Raw genomic sequence first — 21,868 nt, forward strand, 5'->3', positions numbered from 1 at the left:
CGGGGGGGGGAGGGGTGAAACTCGCACACAGATAGGAAACAAAAATGATTCGTCGACTCCAATCTGTCGTTATAGAGACCAACGGTGTCAGAACTGGACGGCGCTTCGCCCTTGGGCTCTCTAAAGAAGTCTGTACTTCCCGTCTGCGTTCCTCGTTTCCCCCTGTCGGCGAGTGGCATCTACCTCTGTGAGGATGATTAATGGACGCTGCCTTTCATCCCCGCGGATTTTTGAAGAGAATGGCTACCATGCTAAACTGAACTAGGTTCCTTGCAAGCTGCTTTTGCTTTGGCATCAGTTCAAGTGTACTGCTGGGTCGCAGTACCGGCCGTGCGGCCGGCAGTCTTGGTGTGCTCCCGAAGTTCAGCCGGCGAAGACGAAACCACCTCCCGACTAGCCTTCTCCCATCGCTCGTTTTCTTCTTCCTCAAACAACAGACTGTAGCGGAAACCTGTGCCCAAAATGAATATCGATTTGTGTGTGTCTCCCCCCACAAAATCTACGTAGGCGCTGATGCGTACACACGCCCGTTGCCGCCGTTCGCACTGAATTGACAACTAGATACACAAGTCCAAATGGAAAGCCAGAGACACACAGATGTACAAACACGGAAACAGATCATTACGCGATTGTACAGAACGGGATGTGATCTGCGTGGACACTGAGGACGAACTGCGACGAACATTCGCAACGTGGAATAGCGGCGCGACACACTGGACGGGAGGAGCATTTTCGTTGATTGCATGCGGTACGCTGGTAGCGACTGGCAACACTCTCTGCCCCGATTCACTCCGATTTCTCGATACTGAGGTCACTTTTTTCGCCCCTTTCAGGTGTTTTTACCTCCATGCCGTCTCCTTGTGTTCTCTCTTCCGTCTTCCGCTGGATCCCTGCTGTCTCCTTTTACGTCACCGTCGCCGCTTTGTGACGCCTCTTCGCTTTTGACGCCTTTTTTCTGCTGAGATACATTTTCCTTTTGTTCCCCCGATTTGCGCTTCTGAACTGAAATTAACAACCGTTCCTTTATTCGCTGACTTTTAGGTTTTGCTTCGATTCCCCTTTTCTTTCTCTGCTCACGGCGAATCTTTTTTTCTCTCGACTGGCGCAAGTGCTTCGTAGCCGCAACTCTTTCGGTTCCTGAACCCGTAGCTTTCCCTTCCCCGTTTCCGGTCTAACATGAGTACTTTTTCACGCCCATGAAGACTCAGCAAGTTTCGATACGTTTTTTGGGGAGTTGTCCCTTCTCTCGCGTCCGTTATGCCCGGCATGTTAATCGGGATTCTTTCTACGCCAGAGACGGTCTCCGCCGTGTTCCTTTGAGGCAAAAAGGACGGCACGCAGCGACTTGAGGCAATTCGAGGCTCGAATCCGCTCGAGCAATTTGATGCTGACCTTCTGATGCTCTCTCCCGTCAGTCTTTCTTGGGTTGTGCTCCTCTCTTTCCTCACTACTGCATGCGCGAACCGCCACCGACCACCGGGACTGCCCCGCGGCTCGCCCCTGTTCCTGACCCTGTCCATCTGGCTTTCCGTCTTTCTCTCTCTGTGTGTTTCCTCTGGCCGTGCCTCTTGGATTCCTTTCTGCGGTTCCTCAGCTCGTTCAAGCGAGGAGACGGCAAAAGCCAGTTCTTCCCCGTCCTTCTCTCCACTGGGATACGTCTTCCCCTTTGCTCGTGGCGTCTCTGATCGCATCCGCCTGTCTCGCCTCAATTTCTCCGTTCCATTTTCTCAAAACACTGCCTTCGCCGGTACCTCGATTGTCTCTGTGGCCTGTGCCTCGTGTTTGTATCTCATTGGCCAGCTCTCTTACCATCGCCTCTCCCCAATGGTCCCATTGTGGCGCCTCCCTCCCCCTCTCTTCCCACTCTGAGCGCCCTCTTCTGAGGCACCATGTTGCCACCTGGCCCGCCACCGCAACAGCGCGCCCCGGAGGACGGCAGCGGAACTCCAGAGGCGCAGCCGTGGGGCGTTTTAGGCGTCCCGAATTCCCCGTCGCTGTCGATGCCTGCGGCGTCTTCAGGCCTCGCCGGTCCGTCTGCCTCGCTCCGCATGCCTGGAGTCCCTTCCAACCCGCCCCAGGTTGCGCATCAGCGCCTCGCGCCGCTCCCCCCAGATCTCGTGCTCTACCCGCAAACCGCGAGCAGGGACCAGGGAACTGTCTCTTCTGCGCCACCTGCGACCGTGCCAGGGCTGCAAAATGCAGGCGCCGCGTTCGCCTTCCAAGGCATGGCCCAGGTCGACGCTTCGTGCCTTCCTCTTGCTTCTCAGAGTCCCTTCCTCGCTCTGGCCTCTGCCTCCGCCCTAACCACCCAGTCTAGGCCCGTACCCCTCCGGCCGCCTTCACCTTCTTCCCTCCTCCCTCAGGGATTTCCCGCGGGGAAGCTGTTAGCACCTTCCGCCGTGGGCTTCGCGTCAAACGGAGGCCAGCCGCAGTCGGGGGTTCCCAACACCGCCTCTGCTACCTCGCGTCCTCCCGCGCAGCGTCCGACTCCTGTCTCTTCTGACTCCCAGCCCCGGCAGGGTTCGTCTCTCCCTACGGGCGCAGCCTCGCCTCACCCGTCCGCGGGTTCAGCCGTCCCCGGAAAATCGTCTTTGGGCACCGGCGCTCCTCCTGGCGGCTCTGCCGCTGTCTCGCCTGGTCTTCCTCTGGCCGCGCCGTTCTCGCCTCTTCCCAGGGGCGGAAACGCCTTCAGTCCGTCTGCCTTCGCGACGCCTGTCGCCTCGGGCGCGTCTCTGCAGACTGCAGGCGCCGCAAGCCCAGCGCCCGGCTCATCGCACCAGCCCCTGTCGCCACTCTGTCCGTCTGGCGAGACCGCTCAGGTCTTTCCGCGGGACGCTTCCTCGGTTTCGCCCGGCGGCATGCAGGCGCCTGCAGCCTCTGCCTACCCCGCTCCGCTTTCGGCTCTCCAGAGTGCTCCCAATGCTTCGCCCTCGGGTGTCCCAGACACTCCGGTCAGTTCTTCCCTGTCTTTTCAAACGCTCGCCAAACCTGGCGGGCCACGTCCAACGAGCCCAGGCCGCGCTGGCGGCGAACCGATCTCCAGCTCCGTGTCTTCTGCGTGTCCGCTGTTTCCGGAATGCGGCGGAGAGGCTCCGACTCCCACGAACAAACAGCCCCGCCAGGGCGCTGCCTCCGCGGGGTCTCCTCTCCCCAATCGACTCGCGGGTGCACTGGCCTCCGGGGAGCTCAGTGGGGGCTTGCAGCGGCACGCGAGGCCTGGCGACGGGCGGCGCGCGCCGGGCGGTCGGCCATCTTCGGCGACGCCTCCGTCTCCTGGAGCAGGCGAGGTAAGGAAGGCAGGAAGAGGAGGAAAATAGGCAGCGAAGTCGATGCGGGGTTTGCTCGAGGGCATGACCCATTTTGCAGTTTGCTGCCGTTTCGTGTGCTGTCCCTCTCGCTCAGACTCTGGCTGCTCTGTCGACCTGCATGAAGACCGATTTGGGTGTCTCCGCCGGCGCGGCTCAGCTGTCAAGTGAACCTGGAAGTGCGCGCGGTCTCGCCCATCCGGGTCCAGCTCTTCCGTTTCTCGCTGCTGCGCCTGCGGCGCTCCCCCAGGTGTCGCCAGAGGGACACTTTTACAGCGCGTTTTGCCGGCTGCTCTACGAGCTGTCTCTGCGACAAGTATCTCTGGTCGACAAGCGCGTGCGCATCCTCTTGTTGATCTTTCACTGGCTCAAGCAGCGGCCGGAAGAGCACCAAGACCCCAGCCACATCTTCCGAGACCGGCAGTTCGAGCGCCTCGTTCTCCAAGCTCGGGCGTACATCCACCTCCTGTCGCAGAAACCCCTCGAGCACGAACATCTCCAGCAGCTTCGCCTTCTCCCCAGCCTCGGCTTCTCCGTCGACCACGCGTTTCTCGACGCAGTTCGGGCCTACAAATGCTCTCTCGGCGCCGCGGCGGTGTCTGCGCGACCGGGAGGAGGCGGGGGCCCTGCGGGTGCAACCGCTCGAGGCACCGGCGCAGGGGGAGGAGCCCTCAAAGCGAGTCAGATGGTGCAAAAGAGACGAGAAAGATCGGTTTTCGTGGAGCTGCGCCAGGCCGCGGAGGCTGCGGAACGCGCAGAGACCGCGCTGCGACTTCAGGGGCGGATTGAGGGCCTGGGGAAACGCCTGGCCCGCCTCAAGGTCGCCGAGAAGGCTGCGGCTGCCTCCGCAGCACACGAGGCTCCACGGGCGCGGTCGCGGCTCCTCGAGGTCACGGCGGAGGCGCTTCAGACAAAGGCCGTGGAGGCAGAGAGGAAGGAAGCGGTGGAGGAGAAGGACGAAGATGCAGACGTCAGCGACACCGACCGGGACAGAAAGCGAAGCCTGGAAGCCCTGGGGACAGACACGCAGGAGACGGATGCGGGTGGAAACATGTTGCGGCGGGGCGAAAAACTGTGTGGCCAGAGAGAGGTGAAGGAGGAAGATGTGGAAATGGAGGCCATAGAACCCGAAGAGGAAGCCGCGGAAGCAGCACAGACGGCGAGACAGCAAACGAGACGAGGCGGGGAGACCGTCAAGATCGAGAAAGGAGAGGACGGTGTTGAAGTGATTACCGTCTGCGTCGAGGACGATGGCGGGGCGTCTACGAATCACAGCGACGTGTTGCTGGAACAAGCCCTGGGGGCATCGATCGAATCCGACGTCGCAGTTGAGACTCAGATCCTGCCTTCTTCGGCTTCGTCCGCATCTGAGTCTATGGAACATCTGTGTGCGGCAACGTCTGAGGAGTTGCGTCGTGCGCGACTCCACTCGCGACTCCTCGCGCTGTTGCCTCTTCAGTCTTCGGTGCGCCAGGCGGTCGCGCTCCACCGTCTCCTAGAGGTGGCCCCGGAGCCGCTCCCGCCCTTGCTGCACGTGAGTGTACGTACAGCTCGGAAGCACCGGCTGCTGCGCGAACAGCGGGAGCAGGCGGAAGAGTATTTGGAGCGGCGCGCTCAGGACGCACAGCGCCGGCAGGTTTTCCTCTCGGCGCTCCTCGAGGTGCACCGGCGGAATTTCATCAACTTCCACCGCGAGGCTCTGAAGCAAGTCCGGCGGGTTGCGGCAGCCGTCAAGCGCAGACGCGCCTGCTTCTTTGGCGCAGACGGCGAAAAAGGCGTCCTCCCTGAAGACCTCGGAAAACCCGACGCTCTCGAAGACGACCGCGGGAGACACTGCGGCCACCACCTCCACCCCACAAAGTGCGGCTGCCCCGCAGCAGCCGCCGACCTCGCTGCGATGAAGCGCAGGGAAAGACTCGACGCTCTCAAGGTGAGCCGGGCGGCAACACGAAACGGGGGAAATCCCGTGCATGCGCAGGCGCAGCCAGGCCCTGACACGCGTCTCGCAGGCGCAAGTCTCAAGTCGCTGCGTCTCACCCCAGTTCACTCCTTGGCCAGCACGGTCGACAGTCTCAGGCTGAGGTGCGAGCGATGTGTCTGTTTTATATGTTTTCTTCAGAAACATGACGAGGCCGCCTACCTCACCCTGCTGCAGGAGACGAAAAACGAACGCCTCCTGCTCCTCGTCCGACAAACGGAAGAGTACATGCGGAAAATGGGGGATCTCATCATCGAACAGCGTGAACGCGAAGGCGCGGAAATCGACGTGGTACGCGGACGGAGGAAGTCTTTTGTCTCCTGGTGGCGACGCGCGTTTGCGTTTCTCATCGTGGCGTGTCGTGGAAACCGGCCCCGCCCGCTTCCTCTCGTTCTCCCGTCGTCCTATCGATTTTGCTTTTCGGCCCTTCTAGCGGTCTTTTCTACCACGCGTGAAGGCGCATCCTCCAGCTTTTCAGGCTGCGTCGCGTCTTTCGCACCTCTCAGGTTTTATTCTTCGTCCTGCGCTTTTTTCCATGCTTTCCCCCGTTGCATCCTCGCAATTGTGCCCGTCGTGCGACTCTCTTCCTTCGATACAAAGTGGAGCAGCCGCCTCTCACAGAGCGTAGGTTTCCGTTTGTGGAGAGGTTTACTGGCCCTCACCTCTTTAGCGGGCTCCGTCCCTCTTCTTTTCTTCTCTCTGCCTCTCTTCTTCTTTCTCGCTTTGTCTTTTGCTCTCGCGCCGTGTCTCCCCCTCTGTCATTGCATCTGTCTCTGTATCTTCCCTGTCCAGTTGCGCTTCCCCAGCTGCGGTGTGTGTCGCCTTTTCTCTCAGGATCCAATCGACTTGCCTGCAAGCGAAGGAAAGAAGGCTGCCGCCGCGCCCGCCAAAGGGGAGACATCCATGCACGACCAGCCGGAGGAAACACAGGCGCAGGAGGTCGCGAAATCGGAACAGAGCGAAGCAAATGAGGGCGAGGCGGCCGCGGAAGAGCAGAACAAGGCCTCTCTGTCTTCCTTCCTCCTCTCGAAGGAAAGATACTACCGGCTAACGCATGCGAAACGCGTCCACGTCACAGAACTCCCCAAGTGTCTCAAGGGCGGCTCCCTGCGCGCCTACCAGATGGAAGGCCTCAACTGGATGGCCTCTCTGTACACAAACGGCCTCAACGGGATCCTGGTGCGGTCAAACGCCGCGCTGAATACTCCCTAATGACACGCGCATGCGAAAAGAAGCGCAGACGCTGACAAGCGCATGCGAGGAAAAGCAGCCACCGCCACGCAAATGTGTAGTATATATATATATATATATATATTTATTTATATACTGACGAAGTTTGTAATATGGCGGCGGCGTGCCTCCATGTTGTGCGGAGTTCCCTTTGTTGGCAAGACGTGGTAGAAGAGAGCATTTTGCTTCCCAATGTATACATGTGTATCTACATATCTTCTACATATATATATATATATATATATATGAAGACCTGGGATGAAAGTGCTTAGCGGCGTATTTCTTCTCACTCTGTACACTGCATGGTTCCCTGGGCGTATGGCATCCTGACTGTCTGTGTCTGTCTCCGCTGTTTTCTTCCCCGCTCTCTCCCATCTCCCTGTCTCTCGCTTTGGGTGTTTTGGTGTCTCTGTGTCACCTCTCTAGGCGGATTCGATGGGTCTCGGGAAGACCGTCCAGACGGTTTCTTTCCTGGCGTATTTGCACGAGGTCAAGCGCGCGCGGAATCCGTTTCTCATCGTCGCGCCTCTCTCGACGATTCACGGGAACTGGCGCTCGGAGCTGAAGAAATGGTGGCCGACGATCAACCTGGTCGTCTACGAGGGGACGAAGGAGTACCGCAAGCAGCTCAGGAGTCGCATCGTCGGCGGGCTCCACAGCCGCGGGCCCGGCACCGCGACCGCGTTGGGCTCCAGTGTCTCCGACGGGGTCGCCGTCGCGGCGTCGGCGGCCAAAGAGGAAGAAGCCGGCCGAGGCGGGGGACAGGGCACCGACGGGAAAGACGGGGCAAGACGGTTCGTAGAGCCATACTTCCACGCCCTCCTCACGACGGACGCTGTCATTTTGAGAGACAAATCCTTTCTGAGAAAAATCAAGTGGGAATACCTCGTTGTCGATGAAGCCCACAGGTACACGAACCCACAATGTGTCTCGACAGAGAGATACGTCTCCACAGACAAGAATCCATCGCGGCCTAGCAAATCGAACCCCCCCATATATATATATATATATATATATATATATATGTATACCTATATATGAATAAATATAAGTATATAGATATCTGTGTAGATCACGTGGAGTTTTCGGTAAGTCGATGCAAGACCGCACGCTGTCGGAATGGCCGTTTTCTGTTCTCTTTATCTTGCAGCGAGCTGCAGTTTATATCAAATGACTTCGACATGTCTCCCTTCATATATATAAATATCTTTGTGCATCTCTGTCTCTGCATGCCTCTATCGATGTGTATTTTTGTATACATACATATGCATTTGTGCGTATCTACGTCGAGTTGCATGAAGGTGTGCAGTGGACTAGGGACGTTGAGTTTGTTTCACGGATCGTCGCAGAGTGAGGGGGTGTATGTCACCGTCTTTACGGCGAGTGGTATCCTGAGAAATTGCCGGTTGCGATCTTTGCTCAGGCTGAAGAATCCGAACAGCAAGCTCGTTCAGACTCTCAACACGGGTTTCCACATCAAACGACGCCTGGCCCTCACTGGTAGGCTCGCCTCTGTCGCTGTTTGTCTCTTCCCCACATCCTGCATCCGCTTCCGTCGTATCTGCTCGGCGGATTAGGGGACCTTCGCTCACCTCAGCTTATATAGATGTATACTCCATGTAAATCTGAATATATATATATATATATATGTATATGTACATGTATGAATGTGCGGATAAAGGAGAAGTGCCGTGGGTTCCTTCGTTGGAGGTTTTGTAAATTTATTTGTATGTGTAGACATACATGCATGTTTAAATACGTGTGTATGTATATGCCTATCTTTTACCTTTATCTATTTATCCCAGTGTCTTTCTCGATGCATTTGTGCGTGCTTATGATCTCTCGGAGTTTCTTGAGCCGGTGTTTTGAGAGTGCGCGTCTGGTTATTTGAACAGCGGCTGATCATCTCTGACCGAAGGCGTCTCATGTCTATCGCTTCAAAAAGACACACAGCAGTACATGCCTTCCCGCCAAGAGTCACATTTTTATTTCTATATCCATATGCGTATATATATATATATATATATATATATAATATACATATAATATATATATATATAATATAATATATATATATATATATATATATATATACATATTATTTATGTATATATGTATGTATATATTGATGTCTTTCCGTGCGTGGTGCGTCGGGTCTTTTTCTTTAGGTACGCCGTTGCAAAACGACATTGGCGAGGTGTGGGCTCTGCTGAATTTTTTGATGCCGTCGATTTTCAATGCGAAGCTGAACTTTGAGCAGTGGCTGAACGTGCCCCTGGCGGCGCCTCCAACTTTGTTCGGCGGAAACAGCCAGCAAGACGAACACCTAATCAACATCACAGAAGAGGAGAAGCTGCTCATTGTTGACCGGCTGCACAAGGTGGGCAGCAAACGTGTTTTTTCCAGAAAAGCGTTCTCTTTCACGAGACTCGCGGGATTCTGCGTCGAGTGGAACAGAACATTTGCCCCCGGTTACTTTTTTGTGCACGGAACGCGAGCTTTTCCTTGACTTTGTCACAAATCACTATGAAAACAGCTATCATTGTATATATGTAGTATAAATATATATATATATACATATATATACATATAATATATATATATTTAGATTCAGATGGATAATGATACTCCGTATTTCGTGCATGTGCAAATCCAGATGAATGTACACGCGTATGGATATGTTGCACATCTGTGTGTGTGGAAACATGGAACTCTCTCGACGTACGCGTGGAGTATAAATGGGTGTTTGAATTGATGCATGTATGGATTTCGTTATGCGGGTGCATTTTATTCTCTGCATTCGCCGGTCTGCGTAATCGCGTGATGCTGTTTTTAAACGTTCCTTTTCTTCAGGTTCTGAGGCCTTTCCTTCTGCGCCGAGAGAAGGCCGAAGTGGCTGATGAGCTGCCGTCGAAGCAAGAGGAAATCGTATGGTGCCCGTTGTCTGGTGTTCAACGCTATCTCTACAAAATGGTGAGGATGAAGAAACAGGGCTTTCCCCGCCGCTTTCTCTTGCCGCTTCCTCTCGCCGCTTTCTCTCGCCATTTTCTCTCGCCCGTTTCGCACGACCCTCCCAGAGTACTAGCCAAGCATACTCTTCGTATTCTTCGTATCTCCCTCCACGTCTCTTTATAAAGATCGACGTGGACCTTTCCGTGGTCTCGCGGCAAACACACACCCACGCATACCTCTGTATACATTTTTATGTCTTCCAGAGTATCTTGCAGACTTTTGCCTTTGCGGGTGTACGTGGATTTATTGGTGGAACGATATCCTCAGCGGGTTTCCACTGGACGTCGGCTCCAGGGAAAACGGGCGCTACGTTTGTTGAATGTGGCGACAGTTGGCCTTTCGACGGGGGCACGAGATAAGGAAGGCCGGTGCTGAAAACGATTTCGGGAGGCTGTCCATCTTGTTCGCGCTCTGCGACAGAGAACCCCACGAGAAGAAAACAGTTTCTCCGAAGGCGCATTCATTCGGAAACGAACCTTTTTTCTTTGCTGTGATGTGCGTGTGTGGGATGTATGTACACCTGAAAACCACCAGATCGAGGGGAACCCTGTTGGCCAAAATCGCATGGTGCAACTCCGAAAAATTTGCAACCATCCTTACCTTTTCTGCTACTCCAGTTACACCCGTAAGTCTCTTACCCGTTCTTCCCGTTTTCGCCGCATTCCGTTTTTCGCCGCAGCTCCGTCTTGTGTTGCGGTTCCCTGCTTCTGTCGGTGTTCATCGAATGCTCCACCTCGCTTGAAACCGACTCTAGAAACGACAAGTTGCACGATTCTGTTCGGTTCTCGATCTACCCCCCTTTCTCTACGTATTCCGATACTCTTGCACACGTGCATCCTTTTTTTTACATGGGAATGTGCGTATGACATGTTTTTTTGCTGTAGTATTCTTGTTTGGCATCCATCTCTGTCCTAGACGATGAACGCTTGACTTGTTGGTCGCGGCGTTTTTTGGGCCGCTGGACATTCCTTACAGAAACGTCCATGCTCTTGTCATCGTTATGTCTGTTCCTTCCTTCTGTGTTTTTCCCTTTCCTTCTTTGGCATCTCCTCGGCTCCTCGGTTTCCCTCTCGTTACTCTTTTCCAGCTGACGAAAGTTTGGTTCGGTGCTGCGGAAAGTTTGCGATGTTGGACGTTCTTCTGCCTGCTCTGAAGATGGGCAATCACCGCGTGCTGATCTTCTCCCAGATGACCAAGCTCCTGGACATCCTTGAGGTATGCACACTTCTTTCGCTTCGCGAGTCCAAAGAGAGGGAATGAGGTGAAAGTTCTGCCAGCAGCTGCCTCCTTGGCGTCACACAAAGAGATGCAAATTAGAAACGAGATTCGCGGAGCGGGACATGTCGTGTGTCACGTGTCTCCCTTTACTCAACACACCTGATATACACGCATGTAAATCTTCATATAGTTATGCGTGTGTATATTTTCGGATGTGTGCATAGATACAGATATGACGCGTGCGAACTGCAAATATATATATATATATATATATACATATATAGATAGATAGATAGATAGATAGATAGATAGATAGATAGATAGATAGATAGATAGATATCGATACGAGAATCGGTATAGGTGTAAGGTGCATAAATACATATATATATATATATATATATATAGCTTGTACCATTTATATGCGTGCCTGTTTCCGTTGGAGATATGGACTGCGTACGCCGACAGCCAAAATGTCATCGAAGCGACGTTCGCACGATGAGGAAGCGTTGCGGGAGGGAAAGAGATGTTTTCGGCTCCGAGGTGGTCGCAGGCTTCCGTTTTTCTCGCCAAGGCTGCATCCGTCCCGTTACCTTCCGCGCCATCTGTTTCTTCAGGTCTATCTCTCTCTTCGAGGCCACACGTATCTGCGTCTCGACGGAGGGACGAGCAGCGAAGAGCGCCAGAAGCGACTGACGCTCTACAACCAAGAAGGCAGTGAATACTTCATCTTCATTCTGAGCACCAAAGCTGGCGGCCTCGGCGTCAACTTGCAAAGCGCCGACACGGTCATCATCTTCGATTCAGATTGGAACCCGCAGAACGACGAACAGGCCCAATCAAGGTCCGAGAAAACAGTTGCCCTCGTGCATGCAGCTGGAGCGGGAAGTACTTGTGTGTGTCCCAGTGCCGACAGTTCCGTCTACCGGCATGCGTCTACACATGTACACGTACACAGGCATTCCGAGATGCATGCTTATAGATGCACATGCATACTTATACATATATATATATATATATATATAGAGAGAGAGAGAGGCGTGTATGCTTGTTTTTGTACGGTTTTTTGTACAATCATATATATATATATATATATATAGGATTATGGGTATGTATGTATATGAAAGGGTTTGTATGGGAGTATGGAGACGTCGCGGGTGTATTTGTTTTGTGCACCGGGAAAGGAGAGTAACAACAGCTCTTGGGTGGCATGCGTCTTCCTTCAGGGCACATCGTATCGGTCAGAAGAAGGAAGTGTTGACGCTTCGCTTTATCAGCGTGGAGTCGATTGAGGAGCAGATTCTTCAGAGGGCGGAGTGTAAGCTGGACAGGGACAAGTTGGTGATTCAGAGCGGCATGTACTATGGCCACGGCCAAGAAGAAGTTCACGACCCTTCTCGCGACCTCGAGAGAACCAACCAGTAAGCCTGTCGCAGACGTCTGTCGTCTCCAGAGCGCGTGATCGCAGAGCCACTCGCATGCAACACGCGCGCAGAACTGCACCAAACTGTTCGTAGCCAGATTGGGAGTTGCACGCGTTGCTGCATGCGCTCAAGTCGTGGTTTCTCGGCATTCATCCACCTGTACAAATGGATGTGCCGGTTAGAAAGTATGTGAAAAGGAATACGCGTCTGCGAATATTCCGCTCTCTCGGCAGATCGGAGTTCCAGTGCCGCGGACAGGGAAGAGGTGGAGCTGTGTCTTGGACGAGGTGTATCTCATGTTTCTTCGCGAGTCCAGCCTTGGTCGTTTCTGCGCGTCTTCAGAGTGCGTGAAATCCTTCGCAAGCAGCGCCAGCTCGACGTGAATCTGACGCGGGCTCTCGACCTCCAACTGCTGAAGCGACAAATTGCGAGGAGTCCAGAAGACATGCGCGTCTTTGAAAGGGCCGACTGCATTCGCAGGGTGAGCAGCCTCTTTCCCTGTCTCTTAAAACAGCACCTACCGTTACGCGCGTCTGCCGCGCCGTTCTCTGCTGCACATGCCTCTCCAGCTACTTGGACAAAGCGTGTTCTATCGTGCGTCTCTCTCGTCGTTTCTTCTTCCTCTCGCGGTTGCTGGGTCTCTTCTGTTGTGTATTTGGCCTTTACTTCTTCCGCTTCCGTTTGCCTTGGTCCCTCCTGTGTCTCGCGTTTCCACTGGCGATTTTCCAAGCGTGGGGTTTCGCCTGCAGTCTTGCGCCTGCGTGCCCCCAGACGCCTGCCGCTCGGTCTCTTGTCTCTTTCCTCGCGTCGTTTTCGCAAACCACCTTCCGTGTGTAAGCCGCGTTTTCTCTTTTCAGCTGCTCCACGTCCCTGGGCTGATCACCAGCGAGATGCTCCCGCCGTGCCTGTTCAGCTGGAGCAAGGCCGCCGAGCGAGCTCAGGAGGCCTTGGTCTCTGCGAGTCAAAAAAAAGAAGCGGAAGAAGCGTGGAAGCGCGTCTACGCCCGATCGGACTTCTGGACTGTTCGCGAAGAGAAAAGCGCCCTCCAACCCCCCGCCCCCACGGTCGACCCCGCCCCCACGGTCGCGCCTCCTGTCTCCGCTTCTGCTGAGGACGCCTCTTCTTCCTCTTCTTTTGTCTCCTCTGCTCAGGAGTCGAGTGAGCTTGCGGGCGACTCGCAGGAGAAAGTCGCTGCGCGGAAAGCTGGCGACGAGAAGGGAAAGGAATCTGTCCACGCCGGGGTGGGAGGCGACGAGGCTCCTGCGTCGTGCAACGAACAGCCGAAACAAACAGAGGAGTTGCGAGGCAGTGACGGAGAACCGGAGGCGGCGCCGGAGTCCGAGAAGAAGGACGGCGAGACCAGGGCCTCGTCCTCGGAAGACTTGACGGAAGATGTGCGGCGAACGCACGAAGAAGCCACGGCTGCGTCTGCGCTCGTGACCCGCCGCGTTTGCGAGTTGCCCCTGTGGCGTGCGACGGTCAACGGGTGCATTCGCGAGGCATTGAATGCAGCCATTGCATGCAAAGACTTCGATGTCTTTGTCGAGCTCCCGTCCAAAGAGATCTACAAAGACTACTTCGAGGTGAGGCTGAGACCTGCCAGACGAGGCGCTATGAACCGCGCAAGGAACGTAGAAACGGGAAGACATACATGACTGAGACACGTGCAACTCGGTCTGTGAGTCTGTTTGAGGGAGCGAGGCTCTTGGCGTGCGTGCACCAGCATGCGCTGGGAGCCCACGCGCACTTTGACGGCTGCTAGGTGCGTTCCTCGGGGCGAATTGGAGAGGGGTTTGCTGTTAACGGCGGATATGCGAGCGCGAGAAGGAAGGGAGGACGAACGGACTCCGAAGACGGACGTGTCTGTTTGTCGAAAAGAAGGCGCTGATACGAAGGGGAGAGGAATGCCGACCTAGGAGCGGCGTTCTTGGAACAGGGAAGGTCTCCTCGAAGCATGCAGTCAGGGAGGGTTTTGCAAGGCCAGATATGCGATGTCTAGGGGGTTAAGGATTGGCACAGCGCAAAGGAAAGATTTCTGAGGAGTCTCCCTGGCTTTTTCGCTCTCTGCGTGTCGCAGCGCGTGAAGAAGCCGATCTGTTTGCTGTCCATTCGCTCCTCGGCTGACAAACAAGAGTTCACTTCTTTGTCGTAAGTTCCCGTCCTGCCTGCCAGTCCGACGCTTCGTTCACCCGAGCCTTTCATCTGCCTCTGTATTTAAGTTTATTTATACATTTTCCGTGCGTCTCCCGCGTATATGCATGCGTGTATGTTAGTTTACGTAGTGATCTATAAATTCATCTGGACGCAATTTCAAACATAAACGAGCTATTGCTACGGAATGCTAGGGAGCTGTATAGAGGCCAATATCTTCCTGTATCTCTGAAGTCCGTAGATAGGCACGGTTGTTCGTGCTCCCATATGCAGAGTCTGCGTCCATCCCTCTTTCTGTGGGTGTACGGGCGTGGATGGTGGCCTAGGGTCTGCACTGGAGCGGCGTTGGAAAAAGCGTCAACTGGGCGCAGAGAGAGGCGGCTCTAGTGCGCGGTTGTCCTGAGTTTTTCTTTGTCGCTGCATGCAGGAAACTGGAGAAGTATCTCACGCGTCTGGCCGTGAATGCGCGGCTGTACAACGGGGCGGAGTCGCCGATTTTCCTTCGGGTAAGCTGCCCTGTTTTGCCATGTTCTCGCCGTGGCAGGCTCTCGTTCTCGTTTAGGGTGCCCGGTGGCTGTCCCGCTTCGCTCGCTGGTGCATTTTGCGTTTTGCCTGCGTGTGCGCGTTGCAGGCGGTCGAGTGCATGGGCTTCGTGGTGCGCGAGAGCCGGCGCCGTCTCTGCGTGGCGTTCCACACCTTGCTGGATCCGGCCGAGGCGACGAAGATCTCGCGTTTGCTCGACTCGTTCTTCTCCTTCACGCTTGGGTCGTCGGAAGGCCTCGACGCGGCCTTGCTCGACAAGAGCGACGTTTTGAAGCACGCAGGCGACGAAGAAGAGGACGGCGAGTCGTCTGTTGTCTCAGGATCTCGAGTCTCTAGCTCGATGGGGATGCGTGTCTCCTCACCTCCAGCACGGCAGCGCGCTTCCTTCCCCTCTGCGACGTTCCCGTCTTCCTTCCCGTCGCCTCACCCCTCTGCGTTCACTTCTGGGCCTGGCTCTTCTGCGTCTTCTTGCGTCTCTGCCTTCCCTTCCTCTTCTCCGCCTTCCACCTTCCCCGCTGCGTCCTTCCCGGCTGCTGCACTGACGCCGGCGCCCGACCCTGGAAGGCCCAGCGAGGCTCCTCCAGCGTACCTCGACGCGGGCGCCTCGACCGGCGCCGAGTCTCCCGCCGCGTCCTTCCCTGCGCCGTCTCCTTCCCCGAGACGACCCTTGCTCAAGATCTTCCCCATGCGCATCAACTTGTCAAACCAGGCGTCGTCCACAGGGGGCGGGTCCAAGGCTGCGCCGAGCGATGGCGCTCCCGGCGAGGGGCGGCGGGACGAGAGTCTGGAGCCGCTGCCTGGAAGTCTCCTTCCGACTGACAGACTGCGCGTGGCTCTCGGCGCTTCCGCAGGTGGACAAGGCGCCGACCTACAGAGGGGCGACCTCCCGGCGGCGCGAGAATCGGAGCGAACGCGGCAAGTCAGTGGAGCCAAGCGAGGCAGGAAACGAGGACGCCCGTCGAGGAAAGACCTCGAGGACGCTCAACTCGCGAAGAAAGAGGCGGAAACGATGCACAGAGACGGAGTCGCCGGCGGAGCGCCTTCCTTCCCTGCGTACTCTGCGGCTGCCTTCCCTGCCGCCTCGCCGTTTCCTTTCCCTTCGTCCTTCCCGGCGGCTGCGGCGCCGTCGCCGCCGGCGGTCGGAGGCGATCTCGCCGCGCCGGCCGAAGAAGGCCGCGAGAGAGACAGGAGCAGGAAGGAGAAGAAAAAGAAGGAGAAAAGGGAGAAGAGCAAAGACGAAGACGGCAGCGTGGTAGGTGAAGACGGCAAGCGGCGGAAAAGGGGGAAAGAGGCGCGCCACAGGGAAGGGGAAGAACGCTTGGCGACTCTGTCGTCCCTCCCGACTGCGGTGCCGCACGCGTCTGTCGGAGGGAACACTTTCGCTTCCGCGCGGGCCCAGCTCGGCGAACCGGTGTCTTCGTTCTCCGCGCCGGCTGATGGAGCGAAGAAATTCCGGATTCGCCTGCCTCAGCCTTCTTTCCCCGCGGCAGTTCCCCTAGCCTTTCCCGCCTCCCACTCCTACCCTGCCACTGCCGCTTCGCCGGCTGTTGGCGCTGCGGTCGGCGCTGGAGCTCCTTCCCCGGCCTATGCTGCCTCCTTCCCGTCCGCAGGATGTTACTCGTTTCCTTCCGGGCAAGGCGAGAGGGCTACAGGAGAAAAGGGCGAAGGCGGGGGTGCACTTGCAGCTGGCCCGAAGTTCCGCATTCGCATCGCTTCACAGCCTCCTCAGTGAGGGAAGAGAAACGTCGGGGAAAGGGGTGGACAAGATGAGCCCAAGACGAGAGGCCTCGTGGTGTGTGTTGCATGTTGCGTCCACGGAACACAAAACACGGTAGAAAAAAGGGGAGAAGGGACACAGACGCTGGAAAACGAGATGGAAATGCACCCACAAATGTGGGTGTGCGCATGTCCGCAGATGCTCAATGGCATGCATAGGTATGAGTACATTTCAAAGTGTCGCTGAGTATTGGTGTCTACAAGGGTAGACTTACCGTTGTGCCGTGAAGAGGCGTCGCGGTTTGAGTCTTTCCGTGTATGTCTCTGTATGCCCCGATCGACTGTGATGCGTGTCCAGAGGCGTTCACAGATGTACACGGTTGTAAGGATACACACGTATGTATGTCGTCGAACGCGCCCCCTGTTGAGGAACATCACGTGTGCTTGAGCCTCCACATGTTCGCCCGTGGTGAGGTAGTGGAAAAAACCAGGGAGAAGCTTCGCGTCTGTTGTTTCCCGAATTTATATCACGGAGACGTCGAAAAGGGATCGATGGGTGAACCAGTATTGCTCTGTCTCGAAACCATCCACTGCCAAAATAGCGGTATCTGTTTCATCAGGGATGCCTTTTGTTCTGTCTTCGCTATCTTGTGTCGCACTCGCGAACGCTCCTTCGCCGACACGTTTTTGCCCTCGACCACCAAGCGTGGTAACGTGTACCCCTTGCCCTACTGTATCTACCAATTAAGTTTCTCTCTGTATCTACCAATTAAGTGTCTCTTTTGTTTCTCCCAATCGCCACTGGGGAGCCTGTACAACCATTTCAGCTTCTGCCAAAACCTATCTTGTGACGTAGAGTCGGTTTCCGGAGTATCATCAAGTGTCGCATGTACCAATCGACATGTGGTGCGTGCTTCACGCAAAATGCCACTTTCACTCGGACACTTCTACTGCACAACCACGGTTGTGGATTTTCCTGCATATCTCCTTCCGACCCTGAATCGAAGATAAGCCAAGTACCCGTTTTCTGCTTCCAGTGTCTCTTTTTCTGCCGCCGTTCTGTCACACGCAACCATAATTATGAAATCGAAAACAGCGTAGGCACGGCGAGAAGAAAAACTGCCAGTACACTCATTCCCCCTGAAACGCTCCACGTCCCAGAGTGGACCACAATAGTCAAAAATGCATCCTTCTCTGTAGAGGTCTCACTAAGACGTCTCAGCTGAGCGCCGTCATGTCCTCCCGTAACACCCGTCTTGAGACCGTGGCCATCTTTGTGGACTTTAGAGGAAGATGCGTTGTTAGAATCCGTTGCAAGACTATCTTTCATGCTCGGTTTCGCTTCCTGGACACCTGCCCCAGGTGAGGAGTCTACGGTGCTCTCCGCATTTGGGTCCTTTGAAGGAACCCCGGGAACCTTATTTTGCTCTTTGTCGAGTTCTCCGTTTTCAAGACGATCCTCCGCATGCGGATCGTCTTGCTGGCCTTCAGTAACACCCGGATCACCTAGTGTAGGAGGGTTCAAAGGCGGAGTGCTCGTATCTGACCCTGAGCTGTTCTGGTTTTCTGTCGTGGGAGTGCCCGCTTGTGGTGTCACGGCGGATGTCCCAGCCGTCGGCGTAGTCGACGTGCTGGTTTCTGAATCCGACCCAGAAGAAAGCGCTGTCTTAAACCTTACACAAAAACTCAAACCCCCACCCAGATATTCCGCCGGAGGATTCGTAAAAGTGTACCTCACAGGCCCTCCCACGGATACCTTCTCAGTCTCCACCGAGTCCGACTCTTCGTGAACCCATAGCGGCTTTGTGTACCCAGGAAATGCATCCTTGAAGTCGACAGTCTGGGTGAAATCACACGCTCCATTCTCAAATAGATACGCGGCGGTGTACGGGCCCGACGATGCTTCATCATCACTTTGGCTGGGTTCCGGCAGATACTTGGCTTTCCCGGTTTCGTCGATGACCTGGAGCGTGCTGGACGGTCCAAGCGAGAAGACTTGCTCCGAGTTCCTTTCGAGTCCCTCTTTCGGGATGGTGGTTGTGAAATCAGCCGCAGTCTTTTGTTCACTTGTTTCCGACGCCGCGCGTGACAGGACGGTGCCCATGAGCAGGGTCAGACAAACGGCTCGAAACAGCTGCCCATCCATCGCGATTACGGATAAGAGTATTTCATAAAGCAGATCCTCAGGCATCAGGAACCAATTTAGACATTCCCTTTGTTGTGGATAGGACCGAAGAAGAGTCCTAGAGAATTTTCGCAGTTGTAACGGGCACGTGTTCGACTATCATGTCATTTCATGCAACTCGCGTAGGCTTAGTATCCCAAAAAATTGAGCATGTCGCCGCTCCAGCTGTGGTGAAAATCCGGGCGAGGGTCGAAGTTGGCGGGCGGGAAAGCGTAGGGACGGAGACCCGGTTTCGCGCGGCGCGGATTCGGGCCGGCATGCGCTTGGTGATGGGTTTTCACGTGCCGGGGGGCGGACGAAACGGGACAAACTCAGTTCTAGGCTGTTGTGCTTAATGAAGGAATGATTTATGTGAGGTAAAATGTCTTCTTGGTTTAGTTTCACACAGACGCAGGTGCCTGGAGGGGACATCTGAAGTGCGACTTGTTTAGTCGGTTTCTGCGTTCCTGTCATCGAAGCGAGCTGTAACTCTGAAAGCGGTAGGAGGCTCGACCGCCTCGCTAACTCAAGGAGGGATCACTGGAGGGCATACTCCCGCAGAGGTCGCTGTTAGAAGAAGGTACCTCGCGTTCATCAACAGTATCACGACATCGATAAAGACCAAAAATATACGCCAAACCCGTCAGACGCTGCCACAATCGCCCATGACCAGTGGCAGCACAGTAAGGGGGTGCACGAGGCCGACTTAACCTCAATCCGGAAGGAGATGCCGCGAACCGGGAGGGCAGGCGAACTGGTGGCAACATTGACACACTTGGTTCTTGATGGGCCTAACACGCGCTTCCGCAGGTGCCTGTTTTTGTAGATGCTGCCTACAACTTCGTGATCACCCGCACCTCAAATTCACTATCCGTAAGCGAGCGTCCACCTGTCCACCCAAGACCTCGAAGCGTGGCATGTGTGCACACAGCTAAGTTTTAATATCTTGTCCCTTCAACTCGATGCTGCGATATGGAAATGTTCCTGCATTGCTGGTGTGCCTTTCTGGCTGACATGCTTTCCTCTTTGACTTCTCGCTTGACTAAATGATTGTCATTGTCCTCCGCCTGCAAGATCTCTGGTCATGCAACGAGTTCGCGGGGTAAGTCGATTACACTGCTAGGGCGTTGCTGCTTCTACACGGAGTACGAGGGAGTGTCCATCAGGCGGTGCATTTGCGCAGTACACAATCAAGTGCATTCGGAGCTGTAAGACACCTGCGTTACGAAAATGCAATCCCTACAGTTTCCGCAGGGAAGGTGCTGGTATCCTCTAACGCCCCTATTGGGCCCATGTCCAACGATAAGGTGGAATGGTGCAAGTGCCCAGTGCAACTGCGCGATGCACGTTAGTCGCCGCCACTGGCTTCCATGAATCTCTAGATAGCTTCGTGCCAAGTTACATGCTTTGCCCGCCACCACCTTCCATGAACTGGAGCCCCTAGTCGTGAGGAGCGGTTCTTAATTGACAGCACAAAGATTCTGTGATGAATCGACGTTCGCTACACTCTGTCGTCGCCGCACAGCAATAGCGAAAAAAGGTCAAAAAACAATGACGCTCCTGCCCATCGGAAGCCTACCGGTCTCGGGGCAAAAAGGCAGTTTCAGTTCCACAGATCTGCCGTAAAACCACTACCGTAGATTTGCCTGCTACTCTCCGTCCTCTCTTAAGCCAAAGTCATGCATCCTTGCTCATTGTTCCCAGTCTCTCTTGCTCCCACTCACTCTCAAAGGCTCAAACACAATTAGGAAACCAACATCAGTGCAGCCGTCAAAGTGAAAAAAACAGACAATCCAGCCCTTGCCGCTGAAACGTTCCAGGCCCCGGAGTGGACCACAATAGTCAAAAATGCATCCTTCACTGTAGATGTCTCACTAAGACGTCTCAGCCGAGCGCCGTCATGTCCTCCCTTAACACCCGTCTCGAGACCGTCGCCATCTTTGTGGGCTTCAGGAGAGGCTGCGTTGTCAGATTTTGTTGCAAGAATTTCTTGCATGCTCTGATTCCCTTCATGGGCAGCTGCCGCAGGTGGGGGTCTTTGGACGTTTCCGTCACTGCCGACATCTATGAAATCCTCCCCAGGCAATTTGGGGTCGGCCTCGTCCTCTCCCTTGTCACCATCTGGATGGTGTTCGACGTCTGTGCTCGGCCCACTGGGAGTCGACACATCCCCTGGCCGAGGGGGGTTTGGAGAGACTACTGGAGGCACCTGGCCATTCTGGTTGCCTGGTTGGGTAGTGCCCTCTTCTGGTGTCACGGCGGATGTCCCAGCCGTCGGCGTAGTCGAAGTGTTGGTTTCTGAATCTGACCCAGAAGAAAGCGCTGTCTTAAACCTTACACAAAAACTCAAACCCCCACCCAAATACTCTGCAGACGGATTGGTAAATGTGTACCGAACAGGCCCTCCCGAGGACGCCTCCCCACTCGCTCCCGAACCTTTCTCGTCAGCGACCCATGGCGGCTTTGTGTACCCTTGAAATGCATCCTTGAACTCGACAGTCTGAGTGAAATCACACGCTCCATTCTCAAATAGATACGCGGCGGTGTACGGGCCCGACGATGCTTCATCATCACTTTGGCTGGGTTCCGGCAGATACTTGGCTTTCCCGGTTTCGTCGATGACCTGGAGCGTGCTGGACGGTCCGAGGTAAAAGACTTGCTCCACGTCCCTCTCGAGTCCCTCTTTCGGGATGGTGGTTGTGAAATTTGCCGCAGGATTCTGTTCACTTGTTTCCGACGCTACGCACGACAGGACGGTGCTCGTGAGAAGAATCAGACACGCGGCCCGAAATATCTGCCGCTCCATGGTGGCTTCGTGTCGGAGTATTTCATGAACGCTGTGTAATGCAACAGCAACACCGGAGACACCGCTCTAGCGTCGAGGAAGGCGCGTCTTCTGCGGGTATCGAGCGTTGTATCGGAAGGATGTCCTGATCCCTGTTCAGCTGGGAAAAAATGAGGCCTGATAATGCTAAGAGGTGCGCAAGTCGCTTCCACCGCTGCGGTGACGGACTGAGGGACCTGGGGAGGGTCAATGTAGGCGGGCGTGAAAACGTCGGGACGGAGAGCCGAGAGCGGACATGCGTTGGACGGAGAGATGACCTGGCGGGGGCGTTACACAGAAACGACC

General features: G+C 55.2%; 3 protein-coding genes across 3 annotated transcripts; 1 reads left to right on the forward strand and 2 right to left on the reverse strand.

The window, feature by feature from the left end:
• Positions 1–1,889: 1,889 nt before the first annotated feature.
• Positions 1,890–16,590, forward strand: NCLIV_067550 (hypothetical protein; the record flags this gene model as incomplete). The annotated part of the gene is made up of 17 exons (XM_003886306.1): positions 1,890–3,287; positions 3,403–5,235; positions 5,425–5,574; positions 6,118–6,462; positions 6,940–7,421; positions 7,937–8,013; positions 8,682–8,893; positions 9,367–9,486; positions 10,060–10,150; positions 10,613–10,740; positions 11,358–11,584; positions 11,967–12,161; positions 12,507–12,645; positions 13,022–13,747; positions 14,242–14,312; positions 14,743–14,821; positions 14,947–16,590. The coding sequence occupies 17 exons, from the start codon at positions 1,890–1,892 to the stop codon at positions 16,588–16,590; spliced, it is 7,917 nt and encodes a 2,638-aa protein (XP_003886355.1).
• A 1,062-nt stretch (positions 16,591–17,652) lies between these two features.
• NCLIV_067560 (uncharacterized protein) lies at positions 17,653–18,720 on the reverse strand (the record flags this gene model as incomplete). The annotated part of the gene is made up of 1 exon (XM_003886307.1): positions 17,653–18,720. One exon carries the CDS (start codon positions 18,718–18,720, stop codon positions 17,653–17,655), a length of 1,068 nt encoding a protein of 355 aa, XP_003886356.1.
• A 1,762-nt stretch (positions 18,721–20,482) lies between these two features.
• On the reverse strand, positions 20,483–21,544 carry NCLIV_067570 (uncharacterized protein; the record flags this gene model as incomplete). The annotated part of the gene is made up of 1 exon (XM_003886308.1): positions 20,483–21,544. The coding sequence occupies one exon, from the start codon at positions 21,542–21,544 to the stop codon at positions 20,483–20,485; it is 1,062 nt and encodes a 353-aa protein (XP_003886357.1).
• Positions 21,545–21,868: the final 324 nt, after the last annotated feature.

Source organism: Neospora caninum, chromosome XII (genome assembly GCF_000208865.1).
Source record: "Neospora caninum Liverpool complete genome, chromosome XII".
Lineage (NCBI taxonomy): Eukaryota > Apicomplexa > Conoidasida > Eucoccidiorida > Sarcocystidae > Neospora > Neospora caninum.